General features: G+C 42.5%; 1 protein-coding gene across 1 annotated transcript in view; it reads right to left on the bottom strand.

Moving 5' to 3' along the window:
• Positions 1-3,047: 3,047 nt before the first annotated feature.
• The window catches only part of cep162 (centrosomal protein 162), a 211,735-nt gene continuing 194,203 nt past the window's right edge, over positions 3,048-20,579 (bottom strand). The window contains exons 27-28 of the mRNA XM_072499835.1: positions 8,527-8,661; positions 3,048-4,570 (exon numbers count right to left, since the gene is read on the bottom strand). Of these exons, the coding sequence (XP_072355936.1) occupies positions 4,352-4,570; positions 8,527-8,661 (354 nt within the window). The 3' untranslated portion in view covers positions 3,048-4,351. The remainder of the gene's footprint in view (positions 4,571-8,526; positions 8,662-20,579) is intronic.

Raw genomic sequence — 20,579 nt, 5'->3', positions numbered from 1 at the left:
ACCACAGCGACCAACAAAGCTGGAAGATGCCCAAACATTACGATTTGCAGGGATGGAGGTAGACAAAGTTTAAGCATTGGACATGTCCCCCCTCCACAACCAGGTGCCATGCGCTACATGGTAGACCTGGTTGGCAGCTCGCGCACCAGCCACACATGCCTCCACCTCTGCCCGCACCCCCCCCGGGTGCCCTGACACCTTTTGGGCGGTCCTTACTCCAGGTCCAATGGATTGATAGGGTTTCGATCACCCTCATCGATCTTAGCCAATTAGGGGTCAGATACCTCGATGGCTGGGCAGGTCCTAGCTATCATTGTCCCAGGCACGTAGGCCTTTCCAAATAAGGTGGGTGGCGCCGGTTAGTCTGCTATTGTTGATGGTCCTTAATGCGAATGCTATTGTCTTGGGGAAAATGGTAATTGATTCTTAATGGATGCAAGTTTCAGTCAAGTCTGGTTTCTTTGCCCAATACACAGAGACTGTGTACCTGTCTGTGTCCCAAATTGACAATTCCCATGATCCTTTGCAGGTGGCCAATTTACATGGCTACAGCAAAGACAAGGTTGCCCCCGGAGTGAGTACACATGATCCAGGGGTTGGCATGGTGGTGCCGCGGGCGGTTGCGTCCTGCGCGCCTCCCCCCCACGGCGGTCCACCACCTGCGGAGGGTCCTCCACTGCCGCTGAGCACAGGGGTAGCAAGCCCAGCACCCCCTAGGCTCTTTGCCCGTGAGCAAAGATGGCTACTTACCTCCTCTGCTCCCCACAGAAACCCTTCCGTCGGGTTCACGTTTTGAAAAAGGAGTATTAATCGGCACCAGCATGGGCACTTGCTGAATGATGGGAGGCCATTGGATATGGGGTGGCTCTCGTTAATTGTATGGAAATGGGGCCTAAGTGATGATAATTGGTTTATCACCATGCTACGTCGCGATCCCGATTTTGCCTACGGGGGTAGGCCAGTTGCATCGCAAACTGACGCCCGACGAGGATCTTGTTTTTGTCCTCTCCCACTAGTCACCGGCCTCGTTACGCTTGAGCGAGAGCGCAACGAGGCTGGAGAATGGGGCCCACGGAGCCTGAAAAGGGACATAGATAGGTGAAGTGAGTGGGCAAATGTTTTGCAGATGGGAGTAAAATGTGGGAATATTTAAATTTGCTCACTTCGGCAGGAATAGAAAAGTAGCATATTTATTAAATTTAGAGAATTTGCAGAACTCTTGAGGTAGAGAGGTATCTGGGTATCATAGAACATACAGTGCAGAAGGAGGCCATTCGGCCCATCGAGTCTGCACCGACCCACTTAAGCCACCACTTCCACCCTATCCCCGTAACCCAATACCCTATCCTAACCTGTCGTTATCCTTGTACATGAATCACAAAAAGTTACTGTGAAGGTATTGGGAATGCAAATGGAATGTTATTGTTTATTGCAAGGGGTATGGAATATAAAATCAGTGATGTTTGGCTACTGTAATATAGATTACTGTGTACAGTTTTGGTCTCCTTATATAAGAATTGATATAAATGCTCCAAAAGCATTTACTCAATTGACACCTGGAATGAGGTACGGGTGGGGGTGTCATCTTATGAAAGAATGGTTCGGGTTGCTGGGCCTGTATCCATTAGAGTTTAGACGATTGAGAGGCGATCTTATTGAAACATATAAGATCCTGAGGGAACTCAACATGGTGGTGGCTGAAAGGATATTTCCCCTTGTCGAAGAGACTAGAACTAGGGGACACATTTGGGGTGTCCCATTTCATATGGAGATGAGAAGAAACTATTGCTCTCAGGTTGTGAATCTTTGGAACATTCTTCCCCAGGACGATTATAATAATAATAATGTTATTGTCACAAGTAGGCTTACATTAACACTGTAATGAAGTTATTGTGTAAAGCCCCTAGTCGCCACATACTGGCGCCTGTTCGGGTATACAGGGAGAACTCAGAATGTTCAATACACCTAACAGCGCGTCTTTCAGGACTTGTGGGAGGAAACCAGAGCGCCCGGAGGAAACCCACGCAGACACAGGGAGAACGTGCAGACTCCACACAGACATTGGCCCAAGCCTGGAGTCGAACCAGGGACCACGGAGCTGAAGGAACAGTGCTACCATGCCACCCAGAGTGCAGTAGGGTCAATGAATATTTTAATTTTTTTATATATAAATTTAGTGCACCCAATAAATTTTTTCCAATTAAGGAGCAATTTAGCGTGGCCAATCCACCCACCCTGCACATCTTTGGGTTGTGGGGGGTAAAACCCATGCAAACTCAGGGAGAATGTGCAAACTCCACACGGACAGTGACCCAGAACCGGGATCGAACCTGGGACCTCAGCGCCATGAGGCTGCAGGGTTAACCCTGCCCGTCATATTTTTAAGGCAGAGATTTTGGTTCTTTATTAACAAGGAGTCAGAGGTTATCGAGGGAGATGGAATGTGGAGTCGAGGCCATAATCAGATCATCCACCATCTTATGGGATGGTGGAGGAGGCTCAAGGGGCCGAATGGCCTGCTCCCACTCCTAATTCCACTGTAGAAACAATTCACTACCTGCTGGACTGAGACTGGACAGTTTCAGTGCTCACTTTAAATGTACTTCCAAGTTTGAGTGTCATGTCAGGGCCTCAAATCACAATTTACCGGATTAAGATTCATTAGCAGCTTAAATGGATGTGGTGGGAACAATAAAGATTCAGTTCAATGGGGAGCCTCATGGTAAGAGCAAACTTTTATAAATCTTAGTTTATGTCACTAATGTGTGGCATATCAACAATTTCTGGCTCCATTATTTCAAAGCACTCTACTTGGTTATGTTATAAACTTGTTTTACATCTCAAACACACAAATTAAGAGCAGGAGTAGGCCCCTTGAGCCTTTTCTGCCATCCAATAAGATTATGCTGATCTGATTGTAACCTCAACCCCACATTCTTGCCTACCCTGATAACCTTTCACCCCCTTGTTAATCATTAGATCAAGTTGAACATTATAGAATGGATTTTATCATGAACATTTCATCAAAAATAATATTGAAAGTCATAAATCTTTGTAAAATTTACTTCCTTGAATATCTATACACACAATGCACTTGCATAAATTTATCTATGATTTTAACATGCCACAGAAACTGTTTTAAGTACCAATACTGCTTTAACTGAGACAAGAAAGGCAGAATTCAAAACCGAACCACAGTATTTGTTCACCAAGTAATATAATTTACTACAATTCTGCCATGCCAAAATGCATATTTTTAAAACAATTATCTCGAAACTGCTGTGCATTCCCTAAAGAAAATTTAAATTCCATTGCAATAATCTTTTTAAGGTAGTGCACAAACAACTCCAGTTAAAGAATATACCAAATAATGGTTAAGGTCCTCATATCAAAACAATTATATGTACAATAGTAAACAGAGATTAACAGCTTGTAACAGTTTATATGCTCGTTGTAAATCATGTTGGCTCATTTTTACTTTTCCCTTCAGTCTGGACATAATCCCATTTATGAATAATTATTTTGAAGATGTCCTTCCCTCTTGGAGTTCAGGGACAAATTCTCTGATACTTTTCCATTTAAAACAAATTGATTATATAGCAAAACATATTTTTGAACAAACATGTGCTGTTGTACATTTGCTTTCTCTGGTGTAACTTCTATTGCTTTTGGGTAATTATTGTGAAGATAACAAATTTGCACTGCTACGAGAAAATGGGGGGAGGGTACTGGGAAAAAGTTGGGTGTTTACTGGAAAAAGGCAAGGGGACCGGGTGCTGGTGGGGGAACTACTGGGAAAAAGCGGCATAGAGGGGCAAGAGAAGCTGGGTTGCTTCTGCAGGGAGCTGGCACAGACACATGGCCTATAACCATGCTATGATTCTATTCCCGTACCAGCCTCCCCGAACAGGCGCCGGAATGTGGCGACTAGGGGCTTTTCACAGTAACTTCATTTGAAGCCTACTTGTGATAATAAGCAATTTTCTTTTTTTTTTCATTTTCATGTGGTTACTGTGCAAGAAGAGGGAAATAAAATATTACATCGAGGAGATATTTATTATGCATTGATAAACCAGGATATGCTGAGGGTTCTGTCTGAATAAGAAAAACTAAATGTGCTCCAATGATAGTCTTATCGTCGTTTTAGTCATCAGCGATTTTTGAACTAAGGCGAAAAGAAAACAGAGAAAAACTGTGGTAAGCACATTTGTTCCAAACAATTTATCACCGTTGCACAAACAACAAACCTTTCATGAACAAGCAGCAGTACACACAGCTTCAAAGCCTGCACGTAGGAATACAAATTTTAGGAAGGGAATTCATAACTAAATAAGTGGATTATTTTATAGTATTACAATTGCCTAGTAAATGATGAGATATTTTGTCTTGAGGAACTAGGAGCTGGAATAACAACCCCTTGTCTCTGCAATTCACGGAGGACATCCAGTATTGAGTCCAGTTCTGTTCTGAAATTTTCCAGTTCATGATTTTTAAACTGTGCTAGCTTCTTCCATTTTTCGACCTCTTGAATTTGTTCCGCATCAGCACTGTGTCGAGCTTGTTGAATTAACTATTAGTAAATTAAACAAAAAAGTTAACTGAAACCTGATAATTACTTAACAATCGCTCCCTTAATGAAAACACGAATTAAACCAATGCTACATGGCAGAAAACAGCATTAATCAAGGGACAAATAGGAGAGGTTACGAAGAATATCAACTAAACGCTCAATTTTCTATTATTGGCTTAGTGCACAAAGGATTGCCCGATTTGGATACCTGTGCATTTTTCTTGAATTAAACAGCGTGGGCAGGATTCTCCAGTCTTGTCTGTTGTGAGCGAGACTGGAAAATGTGACGTTCCAGCTAAAATTCCATTCACTTTCAGCAGCACCAGAAAATCCCAGCCGTGAATGAGGTTGAAAAAGTTTGGCCTATATTGCATTGCACAGCAGACATAATATGCAGAACTCTGTAAACAAGTGTGGGCTTAGAAACAGGTACGCTCCATTGCAATTAACTTGCATTCCTCAGCAAGAGACTCCTCGGATTTGCCTGACCACCTTTCATGAGATGGAGAGGCTTTTTTGACAGAGGATTCTTGAATTGACTGTGTTGCCTTTTGAAGGAGATACAGAGGTGGGAGGAAAAGGGGGGAGTGGTACATGTGGATGAGTCATGCAAAAAAAAAGATAAGTTGTGTGGGGCTGATAACCTATTCTTGCCCTAAGTACATGACAGCAGCTTGATTTGCAAATTTTTGCATTTCCTTTTCACTTTTTTTTTCCGTTCACCGGGTGTGGGTGCTGCTGGGAAGATCAACATTTACTGGCCATCGGTAATTATTGTTTAAAATGTGGTGGTGAGCCACCTTCCTGAACTTCTGCAGGCCACGTGGTGTAGGCACATACAGCGTTGTTAGGAAGGGAGTTTCAGGGTTTTGTATCAACAACAGTGAAGGCAAAGGGGATATATTTGCGAGTCAGGATGGTGTGCGACTTGGAGGTGGGAATATTCCCATGTTTCTGTTGTCCTTGTCCTTCTAGATGGCAAAGATCATGGGTTTGGAAGTTCTGTCGAAGGAATAAAGAATGATACTCCTCCCAGCAAAACTAACCATCACTACAGCCAGCTTGTTGAACAATTCAAAGCCTCACCAGCAAACCCATCATCGTGTTCAGCTAATGGGATTCATCAAAGGCTCAAGCCAGCTGGTCAAAAGTGATTTTCCTAAATCAATAACGGTCTAAAACAGGTAATACTGCATGTGTTCACCTCCACTGATCTATGTTGCAGCCTATGGAGCACCAATCTTGCCAGAATGGATGATTAAATATTGGTATATTTACCCTGCTCATTTAAATATATTACTCACCGAACAGAAACATATTTAAATATACAGGATCTGAATTGATTTTAAAGTTAGCACCTCCACTAACTCTGTTGGAGGAGAATTTTGACTGTCTAGCAGAAAGAACCTGCAGTTACATCATGCCTTTCACATCCTTGGCCTATCCAAAAACATTTTGCAACCAATGAGAATTACTTTTCAAATCTGCTGAGGGGCTGTGGTTGATATCAGGAAAATATTTTTGTTGCCTCTGAGGCCTGCAAACACAATGGGTATATAGAGAGCTCCAATCTTGCTGATGTGCTGCCAGAGAAGGCAGAAATGGACTGAGGGGTGGGGAGAGTGGGGGAAGCAGCAGTGAAGGAGGCGATTTATCTCATCAATTATCTGCCGAATTCTATCTCCTCCAGAATAACTGTCTCCGTTATAAGGGATATTTTAAAGATAGAAAGGTTTGCAAAACAAGCTTTACCACATTAAACAAAAACAATGAACGACTGAAAGATATGACTATTTTATTTAGAAAGATTACAGAGAGAGTTTTACCACAATCCTCGGATGAAGGATTTCAGTTACGAGGAGAGATTGGGAAAATTATGACTGCTCTCAAAGCAGAGAGGTTTAAAATGTGAATGAGTAGATAGCAAAAAACTTTGGGCGCGATTCTCCGGCCGCATTGTGCTCAAGCGAGAGAACAATGCAGCTGGAGGATCCTGGGAGAACCCTCTCGCGAGCCTCCCGACAGCCTCTGCACTTCACGAGATTCACCAGAGTCCCGCAGGACGTCGGATTCAGAACTCTGCCCTAAATGGGTGTGATCAAATACAGCTCCTGGAAGTAGGTCATAAATCTACTTATGATCTACCTGCCCGGGATCCACCAGCCCCCCCCCCCACCCCCTGCCCCCCCTCCCCCAAGGAGGCGGCAACCGGGCGCCGTTCAGTGCTGGTCCACACAAATGTAGAGTGGACCAGGTGGCACGGCACCCAGGGGGTCTCCCAGGCAATCGGAGACCCCTGGGTGGTCAGAGTGTGCAGGGTGGCCCCCTGGCTCTCCATCTGGAACGTGGGCACCTTAGCACTGTCCAACTGGCACCTTGCCACTGTCACTCTGGCACTGCCAAGGTGCCCATATGGCACTGCCAAGCCAGCAGGAGCACTGCCTGGGTGCCAGGGTGGCAGTGCAAGGGTGCCCAGGTGCCAGCATGGCACTTGCAAGGGTCAGGGCCCAGAATGGGCCATGCCCATGAAATGAGGGTGGAGGGGAGGTTTCAGGGGTGAGGAGTGCGGGCAGTTAAGTAGGGGTCTCCAGGGGATTGGGGAGCTGATGGGTAGGGGTCCTAGAAGGAAGGGGTTGCTGTGTGGTGCTTGGGGAGGGGGGGGACCCCATAGCAGCATGTCCTCACTTGGGGGTGTGAGATAGTGCCCATGTGTGTGGAGGGTGTCATTTCCCATGGGTGAAGGTGTGGGGGACCCACAAGGTCACTTAGTCATTGGGGTACCCTTTCAAAATGGCGGCCCGATCTCGGAGTTCAGCTCCCAGTGCTAAAAAGATTCCAAGTGTGGGCTAAACCGGTGAGAAACTCCCCAGGGCCCCAAAAAGTGACTAAGTGTCATTGAATAGCGGTGGGGAACGTGCTGGCAGAGCCAGCGGGAAACTCCCTGAACATCCCGCCACAAATTAACTTAGAAATTCTTTGGGAGAATTGTGCCCTATGAATCATCAAAAATAATTAACAAAAGATATAGAGGGGAGGTGAGAAAAGATGTTTCACTCAAGAGAATGGTTGGAATCTGGAATGGTCTAGCTGAAAAGGTGGTGAAAGTTGATTTCATCAATAATTTTAAAAGCGAGTGAACAAGTACATGAAGATGATGAACATAAAAGGTTCAGGACAAAGAGCGAGTACGCGACTGTTCTTTCAAAGAGTCAGCTCAGGCACATTGGATTGAATTGCCTCCCTCTGTGCTCTACGTTTTGAGGATTCTCTTAAATTATCCAGAAAAGCTCAAGTTAAATACTCTTCTCTCAAATAATTTATTTATATTATTTGCGTTTAGAGCTCTCCTTTCCAAATGTTCAGCCTGGTTATCTTTTGAATGAATTATAGTATATATCCCAAACAGTGTGAAAATTACTCCTGTCATGATGGACTCTTTCCTCACACATTGCACGACTTACAGGAACACAAAATTCTCCAACTGAAATTTAGGCTTCAGATTAATGTGTAAAATTATTTGCATTAGTCACACACTAAATATCTGTTTAATCTGATTAGGTCAAGTCATAAAATTTGACAGCACATAAAGAGGCCCTTCGGCCCATCATGTCTGCACTGGCCATCAAGCACCGTTCTATTTTAATCACATTTTCCAGCACTTGGTCCATAGCCTTGTATGCAATCTAGTTTCAAGTGCTCAGCTGTTACTCAAAACAATTTTTTTGTCTTATGGGTGAATGACGGGTGAATTATCCCCCCAAAAAGTGTTGTAAAACTTTAAAATTCTTTACCCAGGGGGCACTGGAGGTTAGGTCATGGACTACATTCAATGTGGAGTTGGACAGACTTTTGATCCACAATGGAGTCGATAAGGGCGCAGACAAGAAAGTGAAATGAGGTTAAAAGTAGATCAGCAACGATCTATAGAATGGTTCAAAGTCAAGGCTATATAGTACCTGTTGGAATTCTTGCTCTCTCTGAGCATACTTGAGTTCCATCTTCTGAATTTTCCTTTCCAGAGCCAAGAAGTGCCTCATCTCTGGACTGTGATTCTCTTTGGCTTCTCTAAGTTCTTCCAGAACTTTGGTTATCTGGGAATTGAAATTTAATTAAATATAGATTACAATTCATTTTTACAAAGTGTAAACTTGCATTTTAAAAAGCCCATAAGGGAATGAGAGACACACCTTAATATAATGCCTTACACCAGAAACATGTATGATGAACTAATCATTACAGAGGCAAATGTGACTTGTTTTTATATACAACCGCATCAATAGACTCATCATCACAATTAGAATTACTGATGAGTAATCAATAAGATTTAGTTAATTGCCTAACCTTTCGTAAACATTAAAAAAAATCCATCATAATACGATCAAGTTCTCTGTAGTAGTTACAATGTAAAGGGAAATGACAGATTCTACATTTAGGTATACCTTATGTTACGACACCCTGGGCTAGTGCATGATCGATTCCAGTCCCATAGACTCCGGAGCCCAGACATAAGTGAATTAACCAATAATTTGTATAAAGTTTGCAGAATCTTTGGCCCCTTGACTGCTCAATAATTTATAACCACCAAGTTTGTAAGCTGAACACAATAACTGTTTATTTATAACAGAAACAAAATTGAAATATGCAATAAAAATAGAATAACGGGCAGCTAATCTACTGCTGTCTCTTTTAACGTACCACCCTCCACCCAGACACATGCAAGACAGACATCCACAGAGAGAGGGGGAGGGGTAAAAATAATAGGAATTAAAATATGAAATGAAAGATGAGTGTTCTTGCTTCCAATGTCAAGGTCATTTCAACAGGTTGCCCTCCCAGGATGCTTCGGAATCTCAGCCATCGGCTGGATTGCTTATGAGGATATTCTGGCAAGCACACTGAGTCAGAACTCCAAGGCTGTAAGATTCCCTTTGGGGAGTCACTCTAAACTTTCATTAACCTGGGCCTTCAATCAAGGATCCACCTCAGGCCTGTTTAATTCTTACTCGTTTCCAACTGCACCAGAATGACTAACAGTCTTACTGAGATAAGAACGGAGTTCCCCACAAAAGATTTAAAAAAGGGTTTTTTAACAACTGATCCAGTGCCTGGCATGAATTTCCCTGCAATTCAATCTGGCTGTGGAGAGAGCTGGTCAGCACCAATCAGCATAGTGTATTAGCAAAGGTCCAGCAAATTGAGCAAGCTTATTGGCTGCCAGCCAAGTCCATCAAGTTGTGTCATCATTGATCTCCCTTGAATCTGCTGATCCAAAATATTATCAGCTCTTTAAATCTGCCTTGCCCGAGGTCATAAATCAATCCTAAATTTTCCAGCCACTCGAATTAAAGGCACAATTAATCTTCAAAGACTCAGTCACAATAATTGTCCATGTACAAAAATTGAAATAGCAGAATAACAGAAACTAAAAGGGAAAAAACAAGGGACAAACATGGATTAACAGGAGGATCCTTACACTGAATTCAATGTCACGAGACCGAGATTGTCCACAATAAACTGTGGAAATCTGTTCATGGATAAAAAGCAGTGGGAGGTGATCAAATAATGAGTTTGCAATATAAAACCAGTCTATACCACTAAGGGGTACTTTCTACTTGTAAGAAAATGCAATTAGACAGACAAAAACATCAGACAACATAAACTAAAATGAAAAGCAAACAAAAATGCAAAACAACCCACAGGTTTTGGCAAATAAGAGAGATGCAAAGGACAACGTGCGTCTCAAAACCGATAGGAAGTATTAAAAGAAACTTGCATGGAATATCAAAATTAATACAATTTTTTAAACAATTTTATTAGGACTGTTCCTCAAGTTTGTGTTGTGCTTTAATGGAACAGCAGAGGGAGGGCAATTCAGGATGGCATTGTCAGTGAAACTGCAGTGGAGAATTAAGTGGCAAACAACTGGAAGCATTTGGTCACACACTTGTGGACTGAATAGAAGTGTTCAGCAAATTTGCTTCCTCACTGCAGAGACAGCCACAGCAAATAGTGTTTAGACTAAGGTGTTGTAAACTAGCTGGAAGAACAATGATTTTTCTATGTTCGGGATCCTACACAAAGTAAGTATGGTTGTAAGGGTGTGGACAGTGCTGGTATTAATAAAATACATTGGTGTAGTAATGTTGATCAATGCCCCAAATGAATGACAGGTGACATGAGATAAACACAACATGCGGTTAGAGTCTGGAATGCACTGCCTAAAACTGTAAGGGAAGTAAAGTTAATCATGGCTTTCAAATGGGAACTGGATAATTATATAAAGATAAATCATTTGTTGGGTTTCGTGGAGATGCAGAGGGAGAGTGAAGAACTGAGTTGCTCAGGCAGAGAGCTGGCACAGACACAATGGGCTGAATGACCTTGTTCAGTGCTGTCACCATTCTATCATTCGAGGTTTCATCGGAAAAATGTGGACGCCTTAAAAACTAAAAACTGTTACACTCTGTGGAGGCCCATATGCTTTTGGGGGTATGTTGGGGGTGATGGTTGCTTTGAGAACTAGGTTTTTCTAGGATACAATTTTGTGGTAAAGCACCTTATTTCCAGTCAATAATGATGTGACCAAGTTGCCTGGGAGATAAATAATAGAAAAATGGTCAAGAAGTTGGGCGAATAGATTGTGGATGCAGAAATGTGCCCAAGCAGATTTTTGTTTAAGCTCTTTGTTTTTTTTTTTAAAGTTGGAGTGAAGGGAACAAATGTTACAAGAAGGATTCAGTTGCACCTTGTGTGTTGGCTAAAAGAGTTTAAACCTCTGGTTAACTGAAGGACTCCTAACAGTGAGGTCAACTTCTGTTATAATCAAGTTGAGGAGAGAAAATTTTAGACACAAGATACCAGAGTTAAAGAATAATAAAACAAGGAGTATTTTGAACCTGTGTTGAAGGGAGTCCATGACCCTGAATGGTTGGAGATTTGAAAGGACAATCCTGCCTGAAGAAAGATGAAGGTCCAAGAAATCTCAAGCCTGATATAAATCCTGTAATTTTTTCTCATATCAAGGGATTAAATGTCCAATAACATTTTAAAGAAATGATAGATTAAGTAAATAGGCAAAACTGTGGAAAATTGATTTTAATATAGGAAAATGTGAGGTCATCCATTTTGAACCTAAAAGTCGTACAGCATAATAATTTCTAAAATGTGAAAAGCTAAAAATAGTGGATCACCAAAAAATTTGGGGCCCAGTTACATAGATTATTAAAATGGCATGAACAGGAACAGCAATAGTCAAAGCAGGCTAAGGAATGCTGCCTTTTATAATCTCGAGGACAGTATATATGTAGTAGTCATCCTACAGCGATACCTTGGAGGGAGTACATTGTACAGAATGAAACTTGGGGGAATGGGGGTCGGGAGAGGAGGGTGGAATTTCCCCCGCCTTTTTTTCGGAGATGGGAATGGCGGTGGTGTAGTGGTATTTTCACTAGACTAGTAATGCAGAGAACCAGGGTAATGCTCTGCGGACCCCGGCTCAAATTCTGGCAGGCAAATGGTGAAATTTAAATTCAATAAAAATCTGGAATTAAAAGTCTAATGTTGACCATGGATCGATTGTCGTAAAAACTTATCTGGTTCACTAATACTCTTAAGGGAAGGATCTCTGCTGTCCTTACCTGGTCTGACCTATATGTGACTCCAGATCCACAGCAATGTGGTTGAATTTTAAAATGACTCATTTGGAGGGCAATTAGGGATGGGCAACAAATGCTGGCCATGCCACATCCCACAAAATATATATTTTTTCAATGGCGGAGAATCAAGTGTTTTTATACCGACGGGAGATCCCCACTCAATTGTCCCCGCTCCCTGCTAATGATGGATCAGAGATCCCGACTTACATGAAAAATGAAATGAAAATCGCTTATTGTCACCAGTCGGCTTCAAATGAAGTTACTGTGAAAAGCTCCTAGTCGCCACATTCCAGCGCCTGTTCGGGGAGGCTGGTACGGGAATTGAACCGTGCTGCTGGCCTGCCTTGGTCTGCTTTAAAAGCCAGCGATTTAGCCCTGTGCTAAACCAGCCCCAAACATTTGTTTGCATATCACCCCCATGTTGGCCTGTCCATTGACGTGGTGTGACTGAATCACGACAGGTCCCCCACAGCATGCACCTGATGAACCGAACCTGCCGGAATCGCACAAGTACAGCCCTCATGGGAGAAGAGAGTCATGCCCAGGCAATACCCTGGCACTGCTGCCACCACTGCCAAGGGGCAGTACTGGGGCTGCGTTTGGTGGGGTGGTCCTTCTTTTATTTTAATTCAATTTGGCATTGCCAAATAGGTTCTAGGTTTAAGGTGCGAGAGGCAAGGTTTAGAGGAGATATACGAGGCAAGTCTTTTACACAGAGAGTAGTGGGTGCCTGGAACCCTCTGTCGGAGGAGGTAGTGGAAGCAGGGATGATAGTGATGTTTAAGGGGCTTTTTGACAAATACATGAATAGGATGGGAATGGAGGGATACGGTCCCCAGAAGTGCAGAAGATTTTAATTTAGATGGGCAGCATGGTCGGCGCAGGCTTGGAGGACCGAAGGGCTTGTTCCTGTGCTGTACTTTTCTTTGTTCTTTGTTCTAATTTTGATGCCCGAGAGCCTAGGTTTCTGATGGAGCGAGCTCCCCACTCCTTCACTTTCTCTCCCCCAAGATGTCAAAACAATGGTTTTCAAGGTGTTAGGGAACAGATAGGGTTGGTAGAAACTATGCTGTTTGAGGAGTCAAGGACTAGGCGACATAGTTTAAATATTAAAGCCACGTCTTTCAGTAATGAAATTAGAAAACACTTCAACACACAAATGGTGGCAGAAGATAGGAACACTATTCCTGTAGCACTTGAGGCAATGTCAATTGTTAATTTAAAATCTGAGATTCATAGTACTAAGGTATATTGGATTGGATTTGTTTATTGTCACGTGAACCAAGATACAGTGAAAAGTATTTTTCTGGAGTAGCTGAACAGATCATTAAGTACATGAAAAGAAAAAGAAATAAAAGAAAATACATAATAGGGCAAAAGCAGGGATATGGAGTTGATCAGGTCGCACATCAGGCACAATTTCATTACATGGCAGAGCAGGCTCGAAGGGCTAAATGTCCTACTTTTGTTCCCATGTTCTGAAAGTAATCTATCCTTAATGGAGTTCATCATCAGAGGAATGCTGGTCAGTGAGTGAGCTTGCTAGTGTTATATCAGTGGTGAAAACATTCTTTTGAAACAGGAATGAAATCTTTTCATAGAGCAGCTTGCACTAATATAACTGTTACTGAAAAGTGAAATTCCTATTAATTTGACAAAATAGAACTAAGATTCCCAATTTTCTCAACCAGAATACCAACACTTAAGATTGAGTTGAATGAACTCCAATGAATTCACAAACTGTTGGAACAAATAAGTTGCTTCTCTCTGACAGTGGAGATTCTCTGTCACCTCCGCCTAAGCGCCCCCCCTCCCCCCCAGCTAGCAGCACGGTTCGCGCCTGACTGTGGCAGCGCTAGACACAATCCGCAGCTGCCATGATGGGTTCCTGCACGGCTGGGACCACATGTCTCCCATGCTGTCATGAACTTGGCCCATCGGGGGCGGAGCATCGGGAGGGGGCCTTCAGGTGACGTCCTGAGGCCACCCCAACGGCATGCGGCGCGCACCGCGTTGGCGCCATTTTGGGGGAGCGGAGCAGGTGCAACCTGCACAAAACAGGCGCCCCCCCCCCGGTTCAGTTGTAAGAATGGATTCTCCACCCGATCACCGATTCTGAAATTGATGTCTGGAAATGGAGAATCTCGCCCATACTGTTGGAATTGTATAGGACACTGGTGAGGCCACAATCGGGGTATCGTGTGCAGTTCTGGCCACCACATTATAGGAAGGACGTAATTGCTGTGGAGAGACTACAGAATTTTGCTAGGGATAGAAAAGTGCAGCTACGAGGAGAGATTAAATAGGTTGGTGTTATTTTCCTTGGAACATAGAGAGGCACGGTGACGCAGTGGTTAGCACTGCTACCTCACGGCACCGAGGACCCGGGTTCAATCCCTGCCCCGGGTCACTGTCCGTGTGGTGTTTGCACATTTCCCCGTGTCTGCATGAGTCTCACCCCCACAACCCAAAGAGGTGCAGGGTCGGTGGATGGTCCATGTAAATTGCCCCTTAATTGGAAAAAAGAATTGAGTACTCTAAATACAATTTAAAAAATTCCTTGGAACAAAGAAGGCTGAGGGGTGACTTAATTGAGGTGTACAGAATTATGAGGGGAAGAGATAGAGTGGAGAGGATAAAATTGTTTCCCTTGGTGGGGAATTCTAGAACCAGGGGACATAGATTCAAGATAAGAGGCAGAAGGTGTAGAGGGGATACGAGGAAGAACTTTTTTATGCAGAGGATAGTGGGTGTCTGGAATTCACTGCCCGAGTTGGTGGTGGAAGCAGAGACCCTAAACTCTTTTTAAAAGTACCTGGACCTGCACCTTAAGAGCTCTAAGCTACAGGGCAATGGACTGGGTGCAAGAAGGTGGGATTAGAAAGAGCACCTGGGTATCCTTAGGCTGGCACAGACGAGATGGGCCGAATAGCCTCCTTCTGTGGTGTAACTTTTCTCTGATTCTGTGATCTCTGGTGACACAACATCAAAATCCAGCCCCCATCACCTTCTTTAAGCCCACAACCCTCTCTGTGCATAAGATTACCTGACTGACACAATTTCTACAAATCATTGATGGGGAAATCAAGCGATCGTTTTCGGAATCAACCTTTGCTAATGACTACAGCTCCTTCCCAAGTTGGCCGCTCAGGCTGAAGTAGACTCCATGCTACTGGAGCAGAACTTCAAATCTTACACCCTCTTCCACCTTTCAAAAAAAACTGCCCACCTCCAATTTTCACCTCATCTCTGATCTCAATTTACCCACTGCCCTTTTTGCTGGCTACACCTGCAATTTAAAATTGCCAATATTTCCCACATTTGAGACTGCACCAAGCTCCACATTCCAATAATGCTTATTTTCCTGAAATATAATTTTTTTTAAACTTAAATTTTTGTTCTAATTAAGGGGCAATTTAGTGCGACCAATCCATCTACCCTGCACATCTTCAGGTTGAATGTGACACGGGAAGAATGTGTGAACTCCACACGGACAGCGACCCGGAGCCAGGATCAAACCCGGGTCCTCAGTGCGGTGAGGCAGCAGTGCTAACCACTGTGCAACCGTGCCACCCCTGTTTTCCTGAAACATAATGGTGTCCTATCTCTGATGACAAGATGTATTTATATAGCTGCCTTTAACATAATAACACATGTCAAGGAATTTCACAGGAGAGTTATAAAGCACAATTTGATAAATACTTTAGAACTTACTCTCAAAATATACCTCCATATTTCCCTTCCCATACCTTTAGAAACCCTCTCAACCATAATCTCTGCAACTAACCTTTTGGCCACCTCTCCTAAAATTCTTCAAAGGCTGGGTGGTCATTGTCCATTCTCCTCTGTAATGCTGCAGATTGTTTGATATTACAAGCACCATATGTTGATGTCTTATTATGATGAATTTTTTAGTTTGACATTCTGCATAATTGAATTTTACTGTAATGAAACTAGTTACTATGGACACTGAACAGAGAAAGAGAAAGATGTTGGCAAGCCTGCGGCGTTATCTCCCAGCTGTTGCCGATCCATTCCTTTTCTCTGCAAGTTTTGATTGACCCAGACCTTTGATTCCCCGGAGGAACGTAACATGGAGGTACCCTGGACGCATTAGAAGTACCCGGAAAGCCACAGGCATGGATTGCATAGGAAGTGCTCAGGAAAATTCAACTTCTGATAGGTATTACCAGACACCTGTAACGCTCCAAAACTCTGGTTTGATTCGGGAACTTTGGATGGTTCCGATTCTCTTGGCAGAATAGCCTGTCCAGAAAATGTTAGAAGGATTAAAACCACTTCTAACTCTTGGGTAACTATGGTAGTGGTCACTGTCATGTGAGAGTACCTTTAAGAAATGGTGCTTAAGAAATGTACCTTTAAGAAATGGATGTTTATCAGTGATGTCAGAGTGTGGGTGGAGCTGGGCTGTCTGTCAGCTTTTTACTTTCGTTTTAGGCTGTTTGCTGCAGGGTGTGTTTTAGTTTCGTTTTCAGTGTTGGAGCTGAAGCCAGGCCAAGAACTGCTGTTCTCTCTGCCATCAAAAGACTATCTCTTGATCATTTGGTGAATTCAGAATTATAAATGTTCTCAGTAGTGAATGTAAACCTCATGTGCTTCTGTTAAAAGGTGTTTCTTTTGCTTCTGGATGTTGTTTGGGAAGTTATTATGCATTACTAAGCATTGTATTCTTTGAGGGTTGTATTTGAAGCAATGGTTGCTAAGATGTTCACTGTATGTTTTAAAAAGGTTAACTTGAGTTCATAGAATAAACATTGTTTTTGCTTTAAAAAATACTTTTCCATTTCTGCTGTACCACACCCGTAGAGTGAGCCGTGTGCTCCCCATACCACAATCTATTAAAAGTTGTGGGTCAGGTGAACTCCATGATACAGTTTGGGGTTCTCTAAACCCTGGCCCATGACAAATTGGGGGCTCTTCCGGGACAAAAGTATATCTATTGGATTGGCTTAGTGAACTTAAAGACAGTGAGGGGTAAGCATATTGTGGTTGCTTATCAGGTGTGGTATTCTAGTTTAAGTGGGGAGTGTGTTGTGGACAATCGCTCTTTCAGAGGCTCTGATGTTTTTGGGGGTGGAGACGGTCACACGCAGTACCTTATGGACAGAGACTAAAAGCAGACTGTTAGATTTGGCAAAAACATCGCAGTTACCATTACCTGACAAAATGCGAAAAGATGAGGTAATTATGGCGGTGGCTAAGCATTTAAAGTTGCCTGAGATACAGTTTGACTCATTGGAAATGGCAAAAATTCAGTTACAACTTAAACAAATGGAACGCGAGAAAGAATTAAAGCAGCTTGAATACAAAAGAGAGGAAAAAGAAAGAGAGAGGAAAAAGAAAAGGAGCGAGAAGAAAGCAGAAAAGAAACAATAGCCCTAGCAGAACAAAAAGAAAGAGAAAGGGAGATACAGATCAGGGAAAAAGATAAAGAGAGAGAGTTTGAACTTCAGAAAATGGCCATGAAACATGACAGTCAGTTAAAATTGGCAGACGTAAAGGGAAACGTACGGTTGGATGATACTGATGAGAAAGAGCGTCAAAGTCGAAGGCTTGGTGGGGATCTATTTAAATATGTCCAAGCATTGCCAAGGTTCGACGAGAAGGAGGTGGAAGCCTTTTTCATTTCATTTGAGAAGGTAGCTAAACAAATGAAATGGCCACAGGACATGTGGATATTACTGATTCAAACAAAGCTGATAGGTAGGGCTAGTGAAGTGTTTGCATCACTACCGGAGGAGGTATCTGGGACGTATGAGGAGGTGAAAAAATCCACCTTAGGTGCATATGAACTAGTGCCTGAAGCCTACAAAGGATAAGAAATTTAAGGAAAGAATTTGGTCAAACATACATGGAGTTGAAAAGGCTCAACAAAGTAACTCTGATAGGTGGATAAGGGCTTTGAAAATAGACCGAACGTATGAAGCTCTCAGGGAAACTATGCTTTTGGAGGAGTTTAAAAATTCAATTCCTGATGTAGTGAGAACTCATGTGGAAGAGCAGAGGGTTAAAACTGTGAGGTTAGCAGCAGAAATGGCAGGTGATTATGAATTAGTTCATAAATCAAAGCTTGGTTTCCGACATCAGTTTCAGCCTGTGAGGGATAGAAACTGGGGACATGAGAAATACTCAAGTGGTAAAAGTAGAGGTGATCTGATGGGAGATAATGAAGAGAGTGTACCTCAGATTAAAAAAGAAATCCAGGTGGGTGGAAGAGACATAAAAAGTTTCAAATGTTTTCACTGTAATAAACTAGGCCAGGAAAATCACAGTGTTGGTGGTTGAAGAAAAGCACTGGGAAGGCTGATGTGGTAAAACAGGATAAGACAGTGGGGTTTGTGAAAGTGGTAAAGGAAAGCCCAAGTGAAGCGAAGGAGGTGCAAAAGATTGTCCAGCCTGATCAAGAGGTGATTGATAAGAAGGTGCCAGGTCTCTTTAAAGAATTTACTTGTGTGGGAAAAGTTTACTCATGTGTATCAAGAGGAGCAGGTAAAGAAGTCACAATTTTATGAGATATGGGAGCTAGTCAATCTTTAATGGTAAGAGATGAGGAGTTATGTAGTTTGGGAAGAATGTTGCCAGAAAAGGTGGTAATATGTGGAATTCAGGGTGAGAGGAGTAGTGTTCCATTATATAAGGTAAGGTTGGAACGTCCAGTGAAGAGTGGTGAAGTGGTAGTAGGAATAATAGAGAAACTATCTTGTCCAGGAATACAGTTTATCTTGGGTAATGATATAGCTGGATCGTAGGTGGGAGTGATGCCTACTGTTGTTGATAAGCCAGTGGAAAATCAGACAACTGAAGTGTTGAAGGACGAATATCCTGGGATTTTTCCGGATTGTGTAGTAACAAGGTCGCAAAGTCGCAGGTTAAGACAAGAGGATAAATCAGAGAGTGAAGATAAAGGTGAAGTGCAATTATCAGAAACAATTTTTGATCAGATGGTTGGAAAAGAACGGGTGGAGGATAAGGCGAATATTTTTAGATCGGAAAATTGGCGGAGTTACAACAGAAAAATGTAGAAATAAAACGGATGTATCAGAAAGCATACACGGAGGAGGAATCTGAGTGGATATCAGAGTGTTCTTACCGTAAAAGTAATGTCTTGATGAGAAAATGGAGAACTTTACATATGCAGGCGGAAGAAAAGTGGGCAGAAGTTCAAGTCGTATTGCTGGTAGGGTATAGAAAGGAGCTGTTGCGAGTTGCACATGAGGTACCAGTGGGAGGTCATTTGGGAATAAGGAAAACTCAAGCTAAAATACAGGAACATTTTTATTGGCCTGGACTACATAAAAATGTAGTTAAATTTTGTCGACCCTGTCCATTTGGACAGTTTATATGTGGATATGATCGAACATCTGTCAAAAGTTTTTATAGCGTGATTGCTCCACTGATGGACTTGCTGAAGAAACATCGAAAATTTCAGTGGACAGCGGACTTTCAACAGGCATTTGATGGCCTGAAAGCTGTGATAACCAATGTTCCTGTGTTGGAGAATTACAAGGGACTCTGTGATCAGATTGAACTAAAGTACCTGACTTTTGAGAAATGCCGAGGCGTAGAAAAATGGACGGATCATGCAGAGAACCTCTTGTTCAAAGAGACTGTCAATCAAGACGGATTTCAATTGGAGGAAGAACAAAAATGGACTATATTATTGTACCTGTTTGCGTGTGTTGGTTTTTTTGAAACAAAAAAGTATATTTACTGTGTGAAGGATGGTGAAAAGGTGAAAAATGAAACCATCTTGAAGTTGATGGTTTATTTATTTTTTCTTGGGGGGAGGTGTCATGTGAGAGTACCTTTCAGAAATGGGTGCTTAAGAAATGTACCTTTAAGAAATGTGTGTTATCAGTGATGTCAGAGTGTGGGTGGAGCTGGGTTGTCTGTCAGCTTTTTACTTTCGTTTTAGGCTGTTTGCTGCAGGGTGCGTTTTAGTTTTGTTTTCAGTGTTGGAGCTGAAGCCAGACCAAGCAGGTATACTGCTGTTCTCTCTGCCATCAAAAGACTATCTCTTGATCATTTGGTGAATTCAGAATTATAAATGTTCTCAGTAGTGAATGTAAACCTCATGTGCTTCTGTTAAAAGGTGTTTCTTTTGTCTTCTGGATGTTGTTTGGGAAGTTATTATGCATTACTAAGTGTTGTATTCTTTGGGGGTTGTATTTGAAGTAATGGTTGCTAAGATGTTCACTGTATGTTTTAAAAAGGTTAACTTGAGTTCATAGGATAAACATTGTTTTTGCTTTAAAAAATACTTTTCCATTTCTGCGGTACCACACCCGTAGAGTGAGCCGTGTGCTCCCCATACCACAATCTATTAAAAGTTG

The sequence above is a fragment of the Scyliorhinus torazame genome, chromosome 4 (genome assembly GCF_047496885.1).
Source record: "Scyliorhinus torazame isolate Kashiwa2021f chromosome 4, sScyTor2.1, whole genome shotgun sequence".
NCBI classification, from domain to species: domain Eukaryota; kingdom Metazoa; phylum Chordata; class Chondrichthyes; order Carcharhiniformes; family Scyliorhinidae; genus Scyliorhinus; species Scyliorhinus torazame.
This window is presented reverse-complemented; position numbering and strand designations above follow the sequence as displayed.